Source organism: Uloborus diversus, chromosome 10 (assembly GCF_026930045.1).
Source record: "Uloborus diversus isolate 005 chromosome 10, Udiv.v.3.1, whole genome shotgun sequence".
Taxonomy (NCBI): Eukaryota; Metazoa; Arthropoda; class Arachnida; order Araneae; family Uloboridae; genus Uloborus; species Uloborus diversus.
The window spans coordinates 30,280,520-30,304,877 of NC_072740.1; the positions used below are offsets into that span (position 1 = coordinate 30,280,520).

At 31.3% G+C, this 24,358-nt stretch overlaps 1 protein-coding gene across 2 annotated transcripts in view; it reads right to left on the reverse strand.

The window, feature by feature from the left end:
* Positions 1–24,358, reverse strand: part of LOC129231837 (protein O-mannosyl-transferase TMTC1-like) — a 297,404-nt gene that overhangs the window by 104,717 nt on the left and 168,329 nt on the right. For both annotated transcript variants that reach the window (XM_054866219.1, XM_054866218.1), the window contains exons 5-6: positions 13,450–13,528; positions 7,624–7,727 (exon numbers count right to left, since the gene is read on the reverse strand). In XM_054866219.1, coding sequence (XP_054722194.1) covers positions 7,624–7,727; positions 13,450–13,528 — 183 coding nt within the window. The remainder of the gene's footprint in view (positions 1–7,623; positions 7,728–13,449; positions 13,529–24,358) is intronic.

Sequence of the window (24,358 nt, forward strand, 5' to 3'; positions counted from 1 at the left end):
GCATAGAAAAGTCTTTTCAGTCATGATAAGGAACGAGGAAACGTCAAATACTTTATTATTTCTAGTATATTCAAACTTTTGGGTGTACAGTCATTTTGTATCGTTGTGTGAGTTTCAAATGAATCTAGAAATGTGTTAAATCAGCTGGATGATTTTAACTCTCAAGTTATTTTTGCCCCAATTCTTGTTGCACCTGTAGGAAGTCGTACTTGAGAGCATTATCAAGCAAAAAAAAAAAAAAACAGTAGTAGTTTCATTTGAAAAAAATCCTACAGATTTAAAGATCTGTAAACACCAGACACTGCAAAATATATAAGCAACATTTATCAACCTTTTGTTATGTTTTGAAAATTCAATGTAAAAAAAATGTCTTTTCGGAAGGGTACAAGTATGGTTTGAGATAGTCAAGGAAGACAAGACAATCTTTGTAGCCAACTGATAGTAAAGATGTATCATGCATGCGCAAGTACTCACATGGCACGAATACAGTTTAAAACTCTTAGCTAATTTTAAATGTAGGCGAACACCCTAAATATTTTTTTCTTCAACATTCAATGCACCGATTTCTAAAACTTTATACGATTATAAAATATAACATAAATAACACATTTTGACTACTTAATTGTTGAAAAAAAATCAATAGGCGTTTTTCAATAAAAAAGCCATATTTTTAGCAAAAAACTACCATTACCTTAACACTTCCACTGCATTCACTTTTTCATTATTTTTAAAACTTTTTGTGTCTATTTCTTTGTGAGATGCTAGAGAGTGATATGACCCTCCAATTTGGAAATATTTTTACTCGAAACAGGTTTAATGGGTAAATGTTTGAAAATTTAACCCGAACATTGTGTTTTTTGCCGTCTAAGTTTAATTGATCATTATTTCAAAGCCCCATATTGCATGCACATTAACTTTATGAGGTTTATATCATAGTAATGTGTTCAATTACCACGTTTGCAAAGTTTCAAATCTTTAGAGTTAATTCGCTTTTCGCTAGAGCTGTTCGCGTAAAAAAACTGTAAAACGTGGTTATTGGAAAATCAAGAAATAAAAAGTAAACTTGAGTTACAAGCAGCGCAATTGAGTTTAGTAAATTTCTTCTAGTTTTCTCAATAATTCACCGACTTAAAAAACAATTGCGGATTTAGAAAGAAGAACACTTGGATTCTCTGAACTTCTGAAGATCTCAAAATCGATTTTTTTCGAAAATTAGGGAGTTCGCCTACCTTAATTTCTTTGACAAAACGTTTTAAAACGTCATGCTGTTGTCTTTTTTAAGCAGCAATAATACAATGTATTTAACATTATTTCACTTCTTTTAATGTTAGTACATTTGATCTCTTAAGTTATATTTGCCGCACCTGTACATAAATGCACATACTCGCACACACGCACGCAAATTAAAATGCTTCCTAGATATCGCTGCAAAAATCTTGTATTCTACAAAGTATGCTCCTTGAGTATGAAACATCATTCAAGCAAATGGGATTCTCGCGCTCATATGTGTTCACGGAACAACCCCACCATCCGCAACGGTGGACACTCTTTGCTGAATTATTGTCTGCACCGAGTTTCTACCATATCGCTTCGATGAAGGTGGCGGATGATATGACTACAACCAACCTGCTCCTGTAAGACTTTCTGTTTGCCTCTTCTTAAAGTTCAACATTTGATCGAATTGCCACCGGTTGCCTCTCAATAGTCGTCCAATTCACAATAGCGTCCATACAAGTCGACAGTTTCATTTTAATAACTCTACGGAACGAATAATACCGCTTTTAATCATCCCTAGCTGCGCATCCCGCATGCAAAATACCGCACCTACCCTTGTCTCACTGGCGAAGAAATTTAAATCATTTGCATGCATTCTACCAGACTAAATTCTTGGCTGCCGAATTTCTTGGTGGGAGCTCAAGTTTTTTTTCTGGCAGTATATTATTTGCAACAAAGTATATATATATATATATATATATATATATATATATATATATATATATATATATATATATATATATATATATATATATATATATATATACAAAGAGAGAGAGAGAATAAAAGTGATCGAAAATGAAGGAGGGGCGAGAAAGATGAAACCTCGTAAGTTATGTTTTTTATATTGGTTTTAAATTTTCGCTACGGTTTTCTAAAACAAGAATTTCTCAATTAATGGGAAAATGTGGCTACACCTAATAGTAACGGCACGCCTCAAGTAATTGTTAAAAAAAATCGTTGAAGACTGTATTATTTCTGAAAAAATCGGCTAAATTTTTCTACCTAGGTTTTGACACTGACGCACGGTGGTGATTAATGATGCACCTGAACGACGAAAGCAACAGTTAAGCAAAGAATATGTCTAGTCTCAAAAATAAGACATTGAGCAAGAAAAAAAAAATAATTATAGGTTTTTATGGGCAGCGCTCGACGCATGTTAGTAATTTTAGCTCAATATTTTGATAAATGTAAAAAGGATAATTTTAAACTCCGTCAAAAAAATGTTTTTGTTCTACTTCCGTTTTTTGTTTTGTCAATTTATTGAATAGCTTTTATAAACATAGAGTTAATTGATTTCTGGCAAAGGATAGTGTTGTGTGAAAAAGTATTTTTAACTTGATTTATTTCGGATTAACTTGAAAATAGAGATATTCTGCTGGTAGCGTATATTTATAATTATTATACGTTTTATAATGAATATGTTAAGTTGATAAAAATGATTTTCGCCGAACTAAAGGTTAAGGTTGTATATTGAATTTGCTTTTACCGCGGCATGACGTTTCTCAATGTATAGTTTTTGTGGTTGGTAGATAGCAAGTCAAGTTAAATAAGAAAATTGCAAGTATATTCGTATGCTGTTTTCTCGAGAACGGCAGGGAATCACGGCCAAAACCCAATACTTCCCTCGGCAGGCAAAGGGCAGTAACTGCAGATTTTTATTTTTATTTTTTTTATTTATTTATTTTTTTTAATTTTTGTCATTTGTATTTTAGCTATATTGTACAAGCTTTCATATTTGGTTTCCGCTGAAAAAAAAAACGCATAACTCCAACATTTTCCTATTGTATGTATTGAATCTAATACACATTTCTTCAAATATCTTGACAACTCATTTCTACATATTCTGCCACTTACCTGCACACGGAGGAATACCGAGAACTTTAAAAGTCAAGACATTTAATTTTTGTTTCATCTTTATAGGAATGTGATTAAAAGAGACATTATGTAAAAAAAAGTCTTTTTCACTCCTTTGCAAATTTTGTGGTAAAACCCCAGGTGGTGGAAAAGTTGTGTATAAAATTTTCAAGCTAAATGAATAAACATATTTTTTGCTTAAGATTTACTTTGATTGTTGTTTTTAAAGTAAATAAAACTGAAGATACAAGTGTTTTAGATCAAAATCAAAAGGCGTTTTTCCAGACAAAACATTTTAAAAAACATTGACTAGGCATTTTTATTCTGCCTTTTCTTCTTTTTGGCTCTCTCTCTTTTTCGTTTATTTGGAATTATAAATACAATCACATACGTTTAAAATGTTCTTCTAAACATTATTTACGGGCGTTTTTTTGAAGTTTTTGATCACTCTATGGCATACCATTATACATATCGATATATATTTGTCACATTTACATATTTTGCAATACTGCAGAATAATGTTGTATCTGCTTTTAAGCAGTGTATTAGATTTTGTGTAGTTTAATTACGGGAGAGATGGAACCTCCAGCTGAGATGGACTTGTCCACTATTTCGCGAACAGTTAAAAAAAAAAAATTCTTGATTAAAAAAAGAAAAGAAAATCATGCATCATGTGTATAGTAAAACAATTAAAGGATTCAGTCTAATTGTCATCTTAAATTTCACAACCATTTAAGTATCTAATTCATTAAAATTGATTACAACGGCTGTGCTAGAAGCACTTGCTGTAAAGTACTTTTGTGTTTCTCTCAAATTGCATGAATTAAAGCAACAAACTGGAAATGTAAATTTGTAGCAATAAGTAATTTAACTATGTATGAACGAATTTAGTTTATAACTACTAAAAAATAAGAACAGTGAGCATTTATATGTTTCTGCTGTTGAAGTTGTTCGTAAAGGCTAAGTGATACTTTGAAGGAACAGCCTTTTGTAAAGATGCGAATCCCACTCTTAGTTTTACACCTTTCATTAAGTTGGTCCCACTAGATGGCGCTGACGCTTAACAGTCTGTGGCTTAACGGGCATTGACAATTTATAACTTTTTTTTGTTAAACCGATGCAACTATGATCCACTCATGCATCCACCAGTCAATGTCAACGTTTTAAAGTTTGTTTATTTTTGGTTGGACGTCGCCCATTTTGACCTCAGGAGGCGCTGAACGGAACCCTTGCATCCATCAATCAATGGCCATGTAATATAAACAGGCCAACATTGAAGTATTGCTCTCTTTGTTGCCATGTGATTCAGCGATTGTCAAGGCCTATAAGAATAAAGTGGGGCCATGGTTCATACTAAACTACCTATTGAAGCACACGCAAACTTTGCTTTTGGTAGCTCATTGTACTACTTTTAAGCAGAGAAATAACCGAACAATTTTCGGAATATTTTTCTTGCTGTGAACTTTAAAAATTAAATACTTAACAGAATTTTTATAACGTAAGCATATACTTTTTTAAACAGCAAAGTAGCCATTTTAGTTCTGTAAGTATTTTGTGAAAACGTATTTTTCTTAAGAACTTTCCGAAAATAAGGGAAATAAGATTAAATCCGACAACTTTGGAAAATTTGTTCAAAATAATGTAATTATAATTTTAGCTCAAAACTATCATAATTAAATACCGCTTTATGATGGTACCTAAATTATATTACTTAACTTGAAAACAAAATAAAACTAAAACAAAACTTATTATAATGAATTAAGAAATTTTAATAAAAATATACAGATAACACTTTCTTTTCCTCGAAAATAATTTTCCTTCTTCTTTTAAACCTCCAAGTTTCAAAAGGTATTAAGAATTGATTTATTAAGAGTGAAATTACGTCACTTTAGGATGTTTTTACGTTGCCAGTTTCCGGAAATAAATTTATTTTCCCATGACGCAAATCCATTATAAAGAAAAAATACGTTAAGAGATTGATTTTCTCTTTGATTGATAGGGCTTCAATTTAATCACAGTCACTTAATAGTTTTAAATAATTTGCATAAAGAGGTGGTTCAGTAATTTCTAAATATTTTCTCAAATAAGTAAAATATATATATATATATATATATATATATATATATATTTATTTATTTATTTTTTACTTATTTGAGAACATGACAACATGTTCCATTTGACTGTTTCCAAACATGTGTTTGGAAACAGTCTATTGTCTATCTAAAAATGCATTACTTACTGAGTGTGCAAAACGCTAAGTTTAAAATGATTGTTCGTATTTTTTTAAAATAGAATATTACTGTTTAGGAACAGCAGCTAAACGAAGATTGCTCTTAAAGTTCGAATGAAGATAAAAATATATATTATTATTTTCTTTATTACATAAAATTGATTGTTTGTTGAAGATGCAACGTGATTTTTCTAAAATTGAAGACATGTCTGCTATTTAATATTTTTGAAGCTTTTTTTCCCAATCTATAAACTAAAACCAATCTAGTATTTGAATCATTGTTTTACAACAAAAACAATTTAGACCGCATTTTGTGAGCATAAATTAAAGAAAAAAAATGTTGAAGTACTTTGGCTTCTTGATCTGTAAAAGTAACAGTTGATATTTTTTACTGCATCACTTAAAATGTTATATGCTAAAATGTAGAAACATTGTGGTAAAATGTTTACTTCTAAAACACATGGTATTGTTTGCTCATGGTATAATCAACGTCAATCCCGGCATGGGACTTGCCTTTAAAGACTCCGAAGTTTTTTATTTTAACATACGTTAAAATGCAGAAAAAAAGTAAGCTGGGGGTGTTTTTTTATTTTCTTGAAAAAATTGCTGCCTCGAAATAAAACCCGCCGAAGAGGGAAACCTAGACAGCCATTTCTTAGGATACCATTTCTTACTGCTTTATCTTACGGTAATTCACGATATTTTGTTGCGTTTTTAATTTGGAAGATAATCATTTTCTAGTTAGGACGATATCACCTTTTGAAAAAATGTGTTTCATTATTATTGGCACAGCGTTAAAAAAAAAATATTTTTTTAAATACATTTTTGAGTTTTTTTCGAAAACAACAATTACTATTGATCAGTATTATTGACTACTACATTACCTTCGACTACCGGGTGGCGCATGATGCTTTTATTTTTAATCATTCCCCCCCCCCCCTTTTTTTACTCAGTCGATCAGCAGCTGCAAACTCTATCTTAATCGAGATGCATGAAACATATGCGTTTTAATTAATGAAGATAAATCGGCTATGTTTCCAGCAAAACCTTAATAGGATCCAAAGAATTTTACTCCCTTAAACTTATTGCGTTACAGCTGACACATAAGAAGGGTAGAAAAATGTGTTGCGAAAGCAGTTTTTTATTTATCAAATCTATATCTAAGGAATATTCGACGCAAGTCGGTTGCTATTATTACTAATATTATTATTATCAGTTTAGTGTTTCAAAGAGACGAAATGTTGAAAGTGCTTGGTATAACTAAAAGGTTTCTTTGGGTTGAATCGTATTACTGTTGCGGTCATTAGCTACCAGTTTGTTTGGCTGTCTTGGCTCCCTTAAGAGGTTTTTCGCGTTCAGCTCAGTTGCTTCCTATTCCGGGCTGATGAGTGCTAAAGAGCGCGAAACTTTAGTCCTCGAATGGAATAACTGAGCTGGTGGTGTATTTTATGTATTCCTTTCTGCCTTAGCATTGGCTTAGGGCCAGTAACTTACTGCAAAATATACCTTTGTTCCTGAAAGTAAATGAATGAATTACCAACGTTTTAATGCAAGTTGCAATTCTTGTGCATTAAACCGTTGTTAATTTCATCATTTAATATCAGTATATATAACCTGTTTAATGTACCTTGAGTGAGTCTTCTTGCTTCTTGAGAGTACTCGTACGTTAGAGCATAAATTACTGGAAAGGCAATATTTTTTTTAATGCAGGGGAAAGAAGGGAAAAATTGCACCTTAAGCTTTAAAATGAGAAAGAACACATTTGCAGACATTTCTGCGATAAAAAAAATGCTCCGTACACGTACTTGTGCATAAAATAGACAATATCGTCGCCTCAGAGCAACGCTAAGACATCTAATGCCAGAAGTAGCACTAAGATATCCTACTGCTGCTTGGAGGCAACGATATTTTCAGTTAGGAAGTATTGATGTACACAATTTTATTATTAAATTTTATACGCTGTTGCAAAATGACGTTTTTCCTCCCACATAAAGATCGTTCATTTCTCCCAATATAACATAGGAGTATAATAAAAAGATACAATAAAATATCGAATACAGTAAATTTATACATTTACTTACTCCATTCAAAATTATTAAGTCTGGAGTTACGAAAATATTCAAACATTATTCACACCTAAACTAAATAAGCTACATCCACTTAATTCTGATTTCAGTGTTTTACAGTCCTAGATAATACTTATTTAAAGGTTCCTACCATTTTAAACAAAGGAAAGAACATACTCTAATCATAATTCTTACCTTGTGAGCAAAGATGGGCAAAATGATGCAGGATTGTCTTCTTCCGAAAATCTTGGCATCGATCCTTGCAACATCCAAAGACGAAAGGCCACTAACATCACAAACTGAAAAAAAAAATCATTACTATTACAATAAACCAGAACGCACTTTTTAACTTCCCACAACCATTTAAAATCTGCAATAATGTTTAAAATATCGTAGAATATTTCTGCGGTTTTGTTAAGCAGGGTCTATTTTGATAACTAAACAAGTCATGCAACGGTTATAATCAGGAAAGAATTTCTCCCGGTGACTAAAGAAATTCAAGCATAATGAACATTAAACGAGGGATTCAAATATGGTTAATAATGGAAAAGCTATTAAATTTATTTTTTGACGGAAAAGGAGACTTTAACTTTTATTCTTCTTTTCTGAAGTAGTTATTTTTATAAAAACAGAATTTAAAAAAGTTTCTAAGTAGTTAGACTATCGTTGATTATAAAGTGTTTTATTAATATGATTGTTAATAAAAATGATAGAGGTTTTGAAAATGAAGTCCTATTTACCACATATAATCTATTTAGGTCACGAAGTTATTAAATAGTAATAATATAGTATAATTTACGTTATAATAAATAGGTTGCATGCGAATATAGTAACCTGTTTAACTTTGAGTTTTTCAATAAGCAAATTATTAAAAGCTGTTAAATAATCATTTTAAATTTGTAAAATTAAACTATATATTCATTTTAAGTTTTCATTTCTTAGATACACACAAATGTTTTCAAAAATGCAAAACAGAGAAATTCCAGTCGTTCAATATTTTCAACATTGGACATTGGGCAGTTTGAAAACCCTTATTGTTTAAGTTTGAGATATTAAGTAGATTTCTGCAAGAACCAAAAAAAAAAAAAAAAAGAAATTTAAAGAAAATTTTTAAAACTAAAATAATCGCAGCATGAAACTGAAGAAATGCTGAACTAAATTTTGAATAATGAATTAACACATGATGTTTTGAGCCAGTTTTAATGGAAAGTTGTGATTGCTTTACTGACAAGAGAGTGCTCACAGCAGATAAAATTTCTATCTTTAATAAAAAGGGAAGGGAGTCATTTTAGTCTGATCAAAAGCTTGACTTTACAGCTTTAAATGTGTTTTAAAATGAGTGTATAAAAAATTTGTCGTGTATATATATATATTAGGGTGGTCCTTATTTATAAGGAAAAAAATTTTTTTTCGAATTTTTTAGAAATTATTTGCCAGAATGTACCTTTATATAAGACATGAAAATATAACAAATTTCAGCTCAATCGGTTAATATTAACACGTGCCGCATCGACGCTGAAGTTGTGAGATTCAATGTAAGGCAGTTATTACCTATAAGAACGACAATGTACGCTCGACTGTAAACATAAAATTACGCATTTTTTTTAAATTTTAGTATAAAAACATACTAATTAAAATGAAAACGTAAAATAAAGATATAGTTTATCCTAATACTATATTTTTTATTTATTGAAATGATACATCCACTTCAGATACATATTTTGGATTTAAGTAAGCCTCCTTTTGTGGCGACTGGGAACTCTCTCCGGTACTCCTGAACAACCTGAATAAAAAAAAATAATATTGAATGTGTTTTCTAAACCTAGCCTATATAATGTGTTCAAGAAAAAAATAACAAAAAATTAAATTTGTTTATACATACCTGTATCAAAAATTGTTTTTGATGTTCATTTTTCGTCATTTTTTCATTGTAATCCTCAATCAACTTGACTCCTCTTTCTGCAATATCATTTGTACATTTTAAGGTTGAAATGATATTTTTTCCTGTGCGATAATCCTCTCTGTTTTCCCAATTCAGCGGATCGTCCTGAAGAAATTCAACACAAATACCGAATCGTTTAAATAACTGAAGTGAATTGGCGGACAATAATTCAGTTGGTAGATCTTTTTGAACAAAATTTTGGACATCTCGGATTTGCAACGATAGTTTTTTCTCAATGACTTCTGTCTCTTCATTTTCTTCTTCTTTTTCATTCACAGTTTCTATGTTTTTACTTGCACATTCCATAATTTTTTGAGCCATTCTAATTTTTTCAACTCTCTCAATTCTATCGTCAAATATTGCCATGGCAGCACACTCTTCACTTAGATACCATAAATGGTTTAAAAATTTTGTTATTGCAATGGTTGCAATGTTTTCATTAATATTTTTAAATTTAACCAATTTTCTCAAAAAATATATATCATTTAGGGGAGCTCCTGTAGTATTCGTTGCTGAAAACCAGGCCTCTACATAACAGTATACAACGAAAACGCAAATTTCTGCATTCAGTTTGGAATTATCCTTTCTCATTTTCATTTGATCGCGAAATAAAAAAAGTTTTAAACAATAAATCGCTTTAGACATCCATCTCGCTAAATGATATGCACCGGGGGCCCTAAAACTCACATTTGTTTTATCTCCCAAAAAAATGAGCGTCAATTGCAAAAACTCTTTGTAGTCATCACGTGGTTGCTCTTCTGCAAGTTTCTGTTTCACAAAATAAATAATTTCGGGCGCTACATCTTTCAGTGCATTATAAACGGCTTCATCGCTGGTATAATCTAAAAATTTCATTTTATCAATATTCTTCCAGTTTTCTTTAAGTGCTTTGAATTGAGCAATTTCAGGGCCGGATGTTACAATTGCTTTTGTCCTCGTGAATACACCAGCCAAAACGACCTCAAATATATGGTGTCGGCATGGAAGCCACAAAATATCTCGCCCTAACCTTTGTTGAAGCAGAACTGCAGCTCCTTTTATACGTCCAGTGTTTGATGCTGTAGTATCAAAACAAAAGGCTTGAATTTTTTCGGTTAAATTCCATTCATCAGTGATATGGAACACAGCAGAGCAAACTTCCGATCCTCCTGATGATGCAATTCCAGGTACTCCTAATAATTGTTCAAAATCTAAACCAACCGCGATCACAGGAAGCCGATCAATTTTCTCATTTTTTGTGATATCAGGCAATAATTTGGAATCCCAATGCACTTCAATAAAATTTGCATCATTTCCTACCGATTTTATTGATGAATATTTTATTTTCCGCAAAATCTCTCTATTTCTTTTGATAGACGATCTATTGAGAACAAACTCGGTGATATCTATATTAAGAGCTTCTAGGACGGCAGAAATAATATGCATTGCATCCCTGTCACTCACTTTACATTTGTCCAAGGCAGCGGCCAGGCGAGGTGTCATTAACGTCTTTCGTCCTCTCTTGTTTGAAGATGGACCCTGTTGAGATTCCGATATGAAATATATGTCATCTTCACTGTTGTCTTGATTTATCACTTTTTTCTGTGAATCTTCGTGTTCTTTATCTTCCATTTTAAAATGTCCAATCGAACAACTAGAATTTTCCAACAAATCTTCTTTTCTTTTCAACTCTGCAGCTGTGCGTTCTTCTTTCCGCTTTTCCTTACGTAATAATTTGATATCTACTCCCAACATACAACCTACTCTACCTTTCTCCCTTTGCTTAATTAAAAATTCTCTATCTTCGGCGATTTTAATCTCATTTAACGCATTTAAGGTGGCAATATCGAAAAGGTTGTCTAAAGCTTCTTTAAAATCATTTTCTTTTTCTCTCTGCCGTTCAGTATCTCTATTTTTAGATTTTTCTAAATTTCTGACATTATCGTACAAAGATTTTAATTTCGAAATACAGTTTGAACGGTTTTGAACTGGGATTCTTGCTTTTTTCCAAAAAACGACCACTTCATCAATAACTAAAGCACTGCTATCATTAAGATTTAAATTTACCACTCTCATGTTATAAAAAAGTACACTCAAAACATCTCGTTTACATGGTAATTTACTACCGCAGATTTGATTTTTCATCACTCCAACTAGATAAATATTGTTCCGCAAAGTGGACATTTCAGCACTTTTATCAATTACTTATATAGCACGTCTTTTCTTATGCACTTCAAGTACGAAACTAAAACGAATGTAGCATTGAACAAATAATATGTAAAAACAAAATTGACTTGTCGAGACTTGTAGTCGCGCTTGTAGCGAATTCGAACGCACTTGGCGCCGACTCGTCGTAGCATGTTAGACAGTCAGATGCATGAAACTTCAAGGCCAATGCGGCACGTGTTAATATTATCGGATTGAGCTGAAATTTTGTATTTTTAATGTTTTGGTGTAACTGAACAAAATTACAAATAATTTTGAAAAAATATGAACTTTCGAAAATAAGGACCACCCTAATATATATATATATATAATTATTTTATGCTCCAAGTTACTTTTCACCTACATCATTTTTTTAAAGCTTCAAACTGTCTATTTTAATATTTTAAAACAAAAAAGATGCAAGAAAGAACCGCATTTTTTAAACTGTGTACCATTGAGGAGCCTGTAAAAACCACGAGTGAAGGTAGCTGTGTTAAAAATAGGGGCTCCCAGGGTTCATAGAACGGAATTGATGAACGTTTTTAAGTTAGCGTTACTTAATTTTTAACAAAGCCTAGTTTGATTTTTAATCGCCTTTTTAACAGCGAAAAAATGTAGCCAACGTAAAGAAAACTACTTAAACCTTTAAATGCCGCTTGATTTTTGCCTCAGTTGAAATGGGATTGCATTTTCGGTAAGAAAGAAACAATATAATGCTTACTGTTAAGCGCTAAATTTTTTTTTCGTTTTCCACATAAACGAAGTCCCGTACCGATTCAAATATCACTTTAAAGCCGATAAAATGCTACACCAGTTAAAGTTCCTATACAGGAAAGTTTTCTTATTTTTTTTTTCAAACTAATATTTCTAATTTGAAAACACTTACCTCAAATTACCTCAAGTTTTCAAAAAGCCCTTGAAATAAGCGACCCAGATTTTAAAAAAAATGTTAGAAGCTGGTCGTTTGAGAAATATAAGAGGGTTTAAATGCTAACCTAATTTACATGTCAGGTTTTACCTACTGTTTAGCGTGAATCTTACCTGCGTGATAATTGTATTGCCCTGGGCAGGTAAAAGGCAATAACTGGAAAATTTTTATTATTTATTTATTTATTTATTTATTTTATTATATTAATTTTATTTATTTATTTATTTTATTATATTTATCTTATTTATTTATTTATTTATTTATTTTATTATATTTATTTTATTTATTCATTTATTTACTTTTTTGGCATTTTTATTATCTAGTGTAGGTTAGCATGACTGCATAAGCTTGATTATTTGTTTTCCGCTGAGGAAAAAAAAGAAAGAAACGTCAAATTCCGACATTTCTCTGTTGTTAGCACTGAACTCGAAACGTGTTTCTTCAAATATCTCATTTCTGCAGATATTGCCTTTTACATGCCCACGGCAGTACAGTACTTTCTATGCATTACAGTTTTTCTTTCGACGCAAGCCGAAATTCTAATTAAGTGAATTAATTTGACAGTTTAAAGTTCAAAAGACCACTGATTAAAAATGCTTCAGTATTTTTGTGTGGGGGGGGGAGGGGGAGGGAGGCGTTCTGTACAATCTCGAAAGTTAGCAGGTTTGCATTGTAGAAGAATACCGATAATAAAACTATCGATTATACAATAAAAGTATCATTCAACTTGTCGAATTCTGTTAATATTACTGCAATAAACATATTTCAAAAAAAAAAGTATTGCGTTTTGAAAGACATCGTCCGAACGAAAAACATTTATCGCAATTATGTATCTTCATTAACAATACTGAAAAAATATACTTTTGATGGTACTGTAAAAGTGATAGCTATATAATTCTTTACATGGGTGCATATTTAACTCCTTAATTATCACGAAAATAAAATAGTTTGAAATTAAAAAGCTTACCATAACTACTGTTGTCCACAAAATAGCATCTGTTAATAAAAATAGTCCTCTCTTAAGCAAAATCTTTGGCGTTTCCCATCTGAAAAAGAGGAAGAAAAAAGGTAACAATTGAAAAAGTAACACTCGTGCATTTAAAAAACTTCAAGACCATTTGGTAGAACATAAATATAACAAATGAGGCATAATTTGCAGCAACATTTTATTTATGGATATAAAAATACGTTTAATATCCAAATTAAAATAATTTATCCTGAAACAAATGTTAAATTATAAGCAAAAAGATCATTTCATTTTTTAAGCGCGACACTTGGGTTCAATTTTAAGCCAAAGCATCATCAACTTTACGTTTCCTGACCCACTTCTTAAAGAAAAAATATCCCCTTTTATTTTATGGAAATGAATCGAAGTAAAGGGAAAATTGCCTCAAAAACGACCAAGAACATTAGTTAGGTGTGTTGATTAAATTAATCTCTCTTTTAATGCAAATATTGAAATCCCAAAGGAGATGGCATAAAGTAATTGAATTTATCTATTTAAACACCTTTCCTTACGGAGAACTATTACCCGAAATTCAGGCATAAATTTACTTATGAATATTAATGCTGTCGAACATTGGAATCTTTTACAGAATGATGCTTTAGCAATGAACAGGTAGGGCAATCGACAATGATTAAAGACTCGAAGCTCAAACAGAAGATATTTGTGGAGCTGAAGGTAGTTGATATCCCAAAAGTAATTAATAGAGAAAAGTATGGCATCGATCGAACTTAAATCAGATAGGTGGAATAAGTTTTGGGGACGAGGAAAAAATGAGCCTGAAACTGCTGATTTAGGAGGGCTAGCTTTGAGAATAGAGATAATTTCACGCGATATATAGATTTCCACCTTGCTTCACTTTAGGTGAGCAACTATTGCTTTCAATTATTGATCTGCCGCTAAGAACTAAACTATACGTAACCTTGTTTCGACAAAGTTTACTTATTCCCAATTGTAAGGTTCCCTTAATCTCAGTAACCAGAAATTGGTTTTATATTAAATCCATCGCTCGGGTATCGTGGTTGCGTACTGCTTTAAATACTTTATCTTTGCGCGCAGTGCGCAAGTGTAAGGTCCAGAGTGAAAGATACTGCTTGTTTTTCTAAGCCGAGACTTAGCGCCAATTTGCGCATGCGTCAGGTCTGCTGTGATTTTATCAAAATAGGGAGGGAAACCCGGAAGTAAAAGGTTCAAGCAAGTGCGAGTGATAAGTGCCCATCCTCAAACTATCGCCCCTTTTTGAAATGGATCCTGTCCTGAGTGGTAGTCTTTGCTTTTTAAAACGGACAGTAGTTTGCAAAATTTCTGGTTAAAAGAGAGAGAGAGAGAAACACAGTTAACGAAATTAGTTGAGATAGCTTTTGCAAAAACGTATGGCAGATTAACGTGGATTGTAGGTTTTACTTTAATACGCACAGAGGTAACAGCTAATCCTGTCTTTTAAGATTTATTGTTGAAAATTAAAAAAAAAAAAAGTACTATTTTTATTAAAAATATATTTTTACCATGGAAAAAATTAATAATAGAAAAGATTATCTAAGTTTAACGAGTTTCAATTTTAGATTTCCTTTTTAAATATTTTGTTCAAAATATTCATGCTGAGCATGATTTTCCTTAACAACAAACAGTCCAACGAGCAACTTCTCAATTTAAATAGTAACCCACGCATTGAATATCTCCACCCTGCTGCAAACTCAGTGTGAAACATTAAGAATTATCGGGCTTTTATTTTACAATCACTTTCTTCTGACTAACAGTTTCAGTTCCCTACTGTAATGTAATGTACATATAGGATCAAACTAGTGTACGAAACAGGGGATGGTTCAGAGATCAATTAATTTTCCTTTTAGCTTCATTTAAGGAAATAAAAAAATTAGTCTAATGTTAGAGTTCTTTGTCAAAACGTAGCTGAAAGAGTAAAACTATTTTCTTTTGTATTAAGTTTTACTGAAAAATTAGTTAATCCGTCTATATACAGGAAAATTCTGTAACAACGACCTTCAAAGTACAGCACATTTTGTTTGCTATAATGGATATTTCGTTGTAATGGAATTCAAGTAATGTAATGGAAATTAAATCGGGACTGAAAATTTATTTCCTTTAAGGTGAGCGAACACCCTAAATAATTTTTTCTTCACTCTCTATTGCACTTTGGTAAAACTTTATAAGGTTATTAAATTTGACATAAATAGCACATTTTGACTTCTTTTTTGTTGAAAAAAAAATTTGTATAGTTTTTTTTTAAATAAAAAAGCCATATTTTTAGCAAAAAACTACCATTTCCTTAACACTTCGAGTGCATTCACTTTTTCATAATTTTTAAAAATTTTTGTGTCTATCTCTTCGTTACGTATCAGAGAGTGATCTTCCAATTTGTAAAAAAATAAACAAATAAATAAATAAAAACAGGTTCTATGGGTAAATGTTTGAAAAATTCCCCCGAAAAATGTACTTTTTCCCCCTAAGTTTAATTGATCATTATTTAAAAACCACACATTGCATGTACATTAATTTTAGAGGTTTATATCACATTAATATGTTCAATTACCATTTTGGCAAAGTTTCAAATATTTAGAGTTAATACTTTTTTCGCATGAGCTGTTGGCGTAAATAATAACTTTGAAAACGTGGTTATGAGAAAATCAAGAAAAAAAAATTACATTTGAGTTATAAGCAGTGCATTTGAAATTAGTACATTTCTTCTAGTTTTCTCAATAATTCCTTTATTTAAAAATTAATTGCGGATTTAGGAACAAGAACACTGGGAACTTCTCAAAATCTTAAAATTCATTTTTTTTCGAAAATTAGGGTGTTTGCCTACCTTAAATTGACTTCTGTCTTCAAATAACTGTACCTTTAATCTTTCGACTATGTTCATTCTATACGTTTTTGGCTCAAAAATATTTATTGAGAAATTACTTTTAAATAAAAATTTTATCTTTAAATTAATAAAACTTTTAGTTTTAAAACATATTAAAGAAATTCGAAAAAAAAAATATTAGCATTTTCCTAAAAGAAAAGAATATCTAAAATTAGGGTGTTCGCCTACCTAAACGGATATTTCGTTCTACTGTCATTCGTTTGAGATTTTATCGTATATATGTACATTAATCCCGATTGGTGCCGAAATGCCGTTCCTTTTATTGTTATTTATTTTTTTTAATTGCATTTCGTGTAGTTATGTATCACTCATCCAAAAAATTTTACAGCATACTGTAAAAAAAAAAAAAACCTGAAGGTTAAAATATAATCTTACAAAAGAAATAATCAAGCTTCAACCTCTCTGGCAGCCTTCGCGATACATATTCGAATATATCCTTGTGTCTGCAGCCTTCAGAAGATTCATCAGAGCTTGTGCATCTGACCCAAGTTGAGTGCTATCGTCGACTCAATGGTTTGACAACAATTTTTCTTTGGGAGGCAGAGCAGATATTCTTTATGTTTCTATACATTAAAATACTAAGACTATCAAATTGACTTAAAACGGAAGTCGATAGGAGACGTAAACCGCTAACAGCTCCCTGGTTACGCTCCTCTTAGGATTGACTGTTTCTGACTAGTACTCCGGTACTGGAAAAAATTATGCATACTTATGCGACTTTAAAATATTGATTACTAATATTCTTATTATTGCTATTATAATTGAAAGCGTGTTTTAAACAAAATAAGGGAATAAAATGAACGTGCGCATTCAAGCAATTAATATTCTCCAATTTTCATTAAAATTAACTATATAGTCAGTAAACTTAATATAAATTTAAATCTACATATTTTGTTTCCATCCTAAAACCAACATGTAGCATTTTTATCAATGTAAAGTTAAAGTGTCCGTATCGCAGTAAAAGCAAATGCAAACATTTACTGTTTAAACATAAAGCAGTGTTGAAAATTAGAAATGAAAGTTTTACTTGGTTCTGCTCAAGTGAAAGCAAATATTTATGGCACTAACATTTGATGCCAAAGAAACTAAAAATATTTAAATTTTAGCTAGCTCATTTTATTACGTAGAAGCATCTCTATTATTATCGTTTTTACGATGGTTTTATTGCGGAATAAAAGCATCTAGGTCAAATAAAGGTTTTAAAATGAGGTTTTTTTTTCTTATTTATCGAACAATATTTTTTCGTATAACCATACCCGATAAAAGTGTTCTTTAGTATCCTTATTAACTCTGTTTTACAAACTGCTTTTTGCAAATAAAAAAAAACAACAACTATGAATGATAGGCAGACTATATTATTCATTAAAATATATTTCCAAGTTCTATGAATCGTAAATTGTAACCGAAATTCAAGAAGGATTCCGTTAATATATTCTACTAGAGGCCGGACTTGTGAGAGTACAATTACGTCATTCAATAACATAAGCTACGGATTTTTCAATAAATCCGATTGCAGCGTAAAAAAAATACATTTTTATGCTACATTGAGCTTTTTTTATGCTTCAGTTTTTTATGCTTTTTTGTATTCTCTAAACATTGTAAAAATGTTTCAGTCTTCAAGCATTCTGGACATCGCTTAAATGACTTATAGACCCTATGTTCTGATAGTGCATTACTATTGAGCATAAAGAGACGCTTTTTTAAGATTTACACACAATACCAAGTCTGCAAAGTATTAAAGACCAGTAAAGGACTCTCTGGCTTAAAAATTAAATATCTCGGAAACAAAGGACGATATTGAAATAAAATACACGGTGTGTTTATTGCGAAACCCATAAAAATCGTATGCAGGAATTGGAAATTAGTTTAAAAAATGCCAACAGGTGGCGCTGCCGCTGTAGTTGCAATCGAAGTCTATATAAATAGTGCTGCGAAGAGGTTAGTTGTTTCATCAGTAGTTTATGGGTTCACAATAAGCATACCGTTTGTTTTATTAATACTTAATTTATAAACCAGGGAGTCCTTTGCTGGACACCCTGTATATATACGAGGCGTATCCGGAAAGTAAGTACCGTTTCGTTCCAATGCCGCTGCAGCGCTGCTGTCGGCGCTCAGTGCATGCGTACTTGTTTCCTCTGTTCATCGGCTAGAAACTCGCGCCATTACGGTTGATTTGTCTTGTGTTTTGCGTTTACTGTGGCCGTATATAATGTTTAAAAATATCGATGATCCCGCCGACTGTGACTGTGAAGGAATCTTCGGCAAACTATTCGAAACAAACGTAGAGGAATGCTCAGTGAAGGAATTGTGTTGCTGCATGACAATGCTCGGCCCCATACTGCTCGTGACACTCAAAGACTAATTGAACAGTTCGGTTGGGAGCCGTTTAATCACCCGCCGTACAGCCCAGACTTGGCACCGTCTCATTTCCATTTGTTCCTGCACATCAAACGAGAACTTGGAGGTAGGCGCTTTGCTTGTGATGACGACGCAAAAAACGCTGTAAATTTATGGCTCTCTTCATTGGCGGCAAGTTTCTTTGAGGCCGGTATAAATAAGCTGGTGAGCCGCTATGACAAGGGCCTCAACAATAGTGGAAACTATGTTGAAAAATAATTTAAGGTATGATCTTTCATGTAAACATTAAATAATCTTTAAAAAAAAAAATTTATAGCGTTTTTTTCAAAACGGTACTTACTTTCCGGATACGCCTCGTATATATATATATATATATATATATGTATATATATATATATATATATATATATATATATATATATATATATATATATATATATATATATTCGTTAAAAGTCTAAATTTGGCGCAATTATGAGTGCTCATAGTTGTCTTTTTAAGAAATACGAACGATATCTAAACTGTATCACACTTTTTAGACATGTCTATAACCTTTTTGAATGGCTTTAGGTACGCTCTTAAGCTCTTCAAGTTAGTTTGTTACGGATGTTTGAATTCCTGTCTTTTGATTTAGCTTCCCGTACGAAAAAAATCAACTCAGTGATATAAGGGATTCAAGGTGGTCATTTATGAAGAGCAGGAGTTTGGGGGACTAGATGACCATTCTTCCGGTGCTGCAATTTATCAGTTACAAAACAAGTTACTGCTAACTGAAAAATGTGATGCACTATTTTAAAGTGGACCCAACCGAAAATGGAGCACAAAAGATATACAAATATTCTAACGGTATTCTTATAGTACATGATTGACTAGAAAAAATGTTCATCCAACGTCTTTGTGAACTTTTAAATATTACTTTTTGCTTCCAAACAGCAAAAATACTGAGAGCAATGATATTATATGTAGACTTGTCGTTAAATCCTTAGTTTTGTGTGATTATAGGTTCGCTGACAGTACAGGGGAAGGTAAAGTACAGTATCTACCAAAATTTTCATCTTCTTAAATTTTTGTTAGCTATTGTGTTGCAGTTTTACTGTGCATGCTTTTTTATTGTGTTTCCGCTAGAAATAAAGCACGAATAAAACGTCTAATTCGAGCATTTCCCTATTGTTAGTAGGGGATCCTAATCGCGCATTTGTAAGATGTCAAAAACTCATTGCTGCAAATGCGTTGCTTTGCCTTCCCACTGTAGCATAGTATTACAATCCAAATAACAGAATAGCTGAAGTTATGTAAGTTACAATAAAAACACCTTACATCAAAAGAAATGTAATATATATTTTTTAATAATCTTTTAAATGTAGATTTACATGTATCAATGTTTACTTCAAAGAATTTACTGCAATAAAGTTACCTTACATCAACATAAATGCAATAGTTTTCTTAAAACACTTTTAAATGTAGATTAACATTTATCGGTATTTACTGCAAATGATGAACGTGAAATGTGAGCCTAATTCCATTAATGAGCATTAAAAAGGTTTTAATTAAAATAAAAATTGTTTGGAAATAAATACATGCCATAACTTTATATTTATGAGGAAATCATTTAGTGCAACAGGAAGGAGAAGAAAAATAAAACATTAAGAACGCACCAAATTAAAGTAATTGGACTAAATTATCTTCAAAACCTTTTGAAAAATATTTAATTTCCGCTTTAGATAATTACAATTCAGCTGAAAATTATTAATCTCTATATGCGCATTAAACTGTCAAGATTTTTATAATTTAAAGCTCTTGGGTAAAATACAATATTTAAATTACCTGCGATATTTCATTCTTTGATGTTCCCCTTTCTCGCAAACCCTGAGGACAAACCTCCTTTGTATGGTACATGAAAAGACGCGTCAAACGCCTTCAGAAAGTTTTTGAATGTCATGCAATGAATGTTTCATCCTTTTTAGAAAGATTACTAAAAAGCCTAGTTACAAGTTTTAAAATAAAGCTTATTTTTTAATAAATGCTCTTTTCTGTAATGGTGGCTCAAATTTCTTTAAAAGGGAACAAAACTCTGAATTAGCTCGGTGCTCGGAGCTATTGATTGAGCATGCTCTTTTGTCCCAGTTCCCTTGCTTTGTTACGTTACCTTGTATTTTGTTTCACAGTCTAGGAAAAAGACTGCTTTTCTGTATTTGGAAATAATATTTTATGTTTCTTTTTCCAAGACCAAAAGCAGTAAGAATGATGTTGATAAAAATTTTGCTTTAATACATGAACGTCGAATGGACTTAGCTTGAATTTCATTAACTCTTACGTTCCGAATTTTTCAACAAAGCAGAATGTTTAGAAAATTGTTTTAAAGCCGTTTGTATTGTATTCGCATTTAACAAAGTTTTAGTCACGCTATCCTTGTATAAAAGTTATATGATTTCTAGGAGATAATCTTCAAGAAACATTTTTTTAAAGGAATGCAACCTGATCTTTTTCGAATTTAAAATATTTAATGATCTTAAGAAATACTTTTTAACACAAAAGTTTCAAAAGAATCAACATAATAAATAAATTATTCGCATTTGCAACATTGCGTAACTTATCAAGCATAAAATTTAGTACAATGTTACAGATTTTTTTGCTGTGTATCAAAGTACACATTATATAAAATTGAATGCACCATTTCACGCATAATGTACAATGTAATAAATTAAGATGAATAGTAATAATTATATACATTCCCTAAAAATCAGACTTCAACAAATTTATCTCATTACAAAAAAATATTTTGTTGCTAAACGTATAAGCGGAACATTTTAATCTTTTGAACGCCCAGTTCAATAAGAGCGCAATGATCTTTCTTGTGTCTATAATATTTGCAATTACACTAAAGCAGAACTTTCTCAACTGTAAACACTCTCCACAGAATTACAAATCATGCATGCATTGGTAGGTTCGCACCCATTGTTTTTAAAGTAAATTAATATGAACAGTAATAATTGCACATATTCCCAAGAAAATCAGATTTTTACAAATTTATCACAGTTCTAAAAATTTATTTTGTTGCTAAACGTATAAGTGAAACATTTCAATCTTTTAAACGCCCCAGTTAAATAAGAGCGTAATGAGCTTTCTTGTGTCTATAATATTTGCAATCACACTAAAGCAGAACTTTCTCAACTGTGAACACTATCCGCAGGATTACAAATCATGCATGCAAGATTTCCTAGCATTAGTAGGTTCGCACCCACTGTTTACAGAGGCTGTTTAGTAGACAGTCCCTGTTTAATCCTGTTATGCTCAAAATGTTAAATAGCACAACACACAGCAATGTCTAATATTATTCATCCAGTATAATGGTGGAGCCCTTCCTCGTGATTCCGTGTGTGCTTTGCACAGTGCTATAGTTGGTGATCAAACTGTCACTGGAGCTACACTAGTGCTATTAGCCCTCGACGTAATTTATTCTCCAGCGAAATGTGAGTAAATGCCTCAGATAGTATGCGTAAAGGTAACCAAACTCTACGAAACAATGACCTACTAGCGTATTTGGAAACCATTCAAGAGAGTGAATAATCTTTGAACTAAATGCGGTAACTGTATCTTGCGGAAGGTCTAATAATATGGCATAAATTATTGATTTTAATGTCCACATGCATTCATGCTGTTCTGTTAAGTTTATAATAGTTTTTATTACGAAATTACAAGAATGCTGATGCTCGAATTTATACTATTGTAGTTTTACTAATTCCCACGCAGTTTCTAAAACAATCGTCACTCATCAACATCATGATAATTTTAGATCACCTATTTGCTTAAAAAAAAAAAAAAAACTTCTCCTCAGGAGCAAAAACCTCTATCGCATGCGTGTACTTCGCAATTCTGAATAACATGATACACCACCTTCATAAGTGTAACACCAATGTATGAAAAGAACCTTGTACTTTTGAAACACGCGTATGGTATTTTCATATTGGTTTGACTGGTTTGATTTTTTATTAAATATTTTGTTCAAAATTCTCATTTTAAATTGACATTGGCTTGAAAACTTTTTTTTTTTTGAAATCTCGAATATATATATATATATTTCATTTCTTGTGTTTTGTTTTGAAGAAAGAAGCAGAGAAAACGCGTAATGATGGAAATAAGCTCATTAGTATTAATACATTAGTAATCATCATGAATAAGTTAAAAATAAATGTATAAGTTAAGATTAAAACTCAAATTTAAAAAAGTAGAACTTTTCCGGAGAAAGCTTAATCTAACAAAATAAAAATGCAAAGCAGGTACTTAAATGAACATGTCGCCTTTCTTAGACATTAAAGTGTACAAAGCGTTTCATTTGTACTTAGGGGAGTCAAGTACCCTAAATACTTTTAAAAATTCGATTTTTTGATTTTTATAGATTTTGAAACTTTATTTCAATACCTTTTTAATGATACAAACTTCTTGACCGTGCTCATATTAGAAGTAAGTTTAAAAAATAGCTTTAAAAAAATGTAAACCTATTTTGATGAGGTATGATTTTCCCCTTTAAATTGCAATATCTCGAAATGGTATTTTTGAAACTAAATGCTCCTTTTTATCAAAAACTAAATTATGTTAGGCTTTGAAATTTTTACCACCTATGCCATACATCTAATTGCATATACTAAAGTAAATTTTTTCTCATATTCGAAAAATATTTTTATAGAGCTGATTTCGTATTGCAAAATGGCATTTTTTGAAAAGAACTGCAGTGATTTAAACATTAGAATTGTTTAAAATTAAGCTTTCTTTCTGTAAAATTTTACTTCAGTATAGAGAAAAAAGTCTACTTAAGATACAGAATTTTTTTTATAATTGTATCTTTATTAGATTTTCAGAAAAAGGTACATGAACCTGTGCAAATTAACATTGACGTTATAGGAGGTACTGACTCCCCTTAGTTAAAAAGAATCTTAGACAGAATAATCAAAACTTCATAGTGATGATGATTTATATTGAGTCAAAAAATAGAATATTAAAATTAATGAAAGAAAAACATTTTCAAACAAAAAAAAATCAATACTTTGTCGAGCTCTTTTTTGCCAGAATCACAGCTTTGATCATTTTAGGTATGGATTTCACTAGCTTTTTACATTCAGAGCAACTGATACTGTTTCCATACCCTCCTCAATGCGGCAATACGTTCAATTTCGTTGGCGGGGAGTAAATTTTTAGCCCTTTGCTTTAAATTTGATGGTGTCACAAATTCTTGATCGTATTGAGATCTGTAGAGTTGCTTCGCATTTTAATACCAAATTCCCTCTTCTACCTCTAAAATCTCCGAGTCGATTTGGAGATGTGACGCGAAGTGGAATCTTTTTGAAAGATAAATTGTCACACTTTTGATCCTCAGAAAAAAAATGATCGCGGAATTATCTAGTATATTTTGATAAACAGCGTAGTTCACACATTGTTAAGACTGCAATCTTCAACTTAAAAAAGTCGCACTGTAAATTGATGCAAAAATTGAAAAAAATCTGAAAGTTGTTTACAATATTGACTGGGTAGTTAAATTTTCTTAAAAATCACTAGGTCCTTTTGTACGGAAGATTAAAAAGACATATTAGATAGTAGATCTTTATCTGTAGAGCTTCATTCTTTGCCATCTTAGTCTCA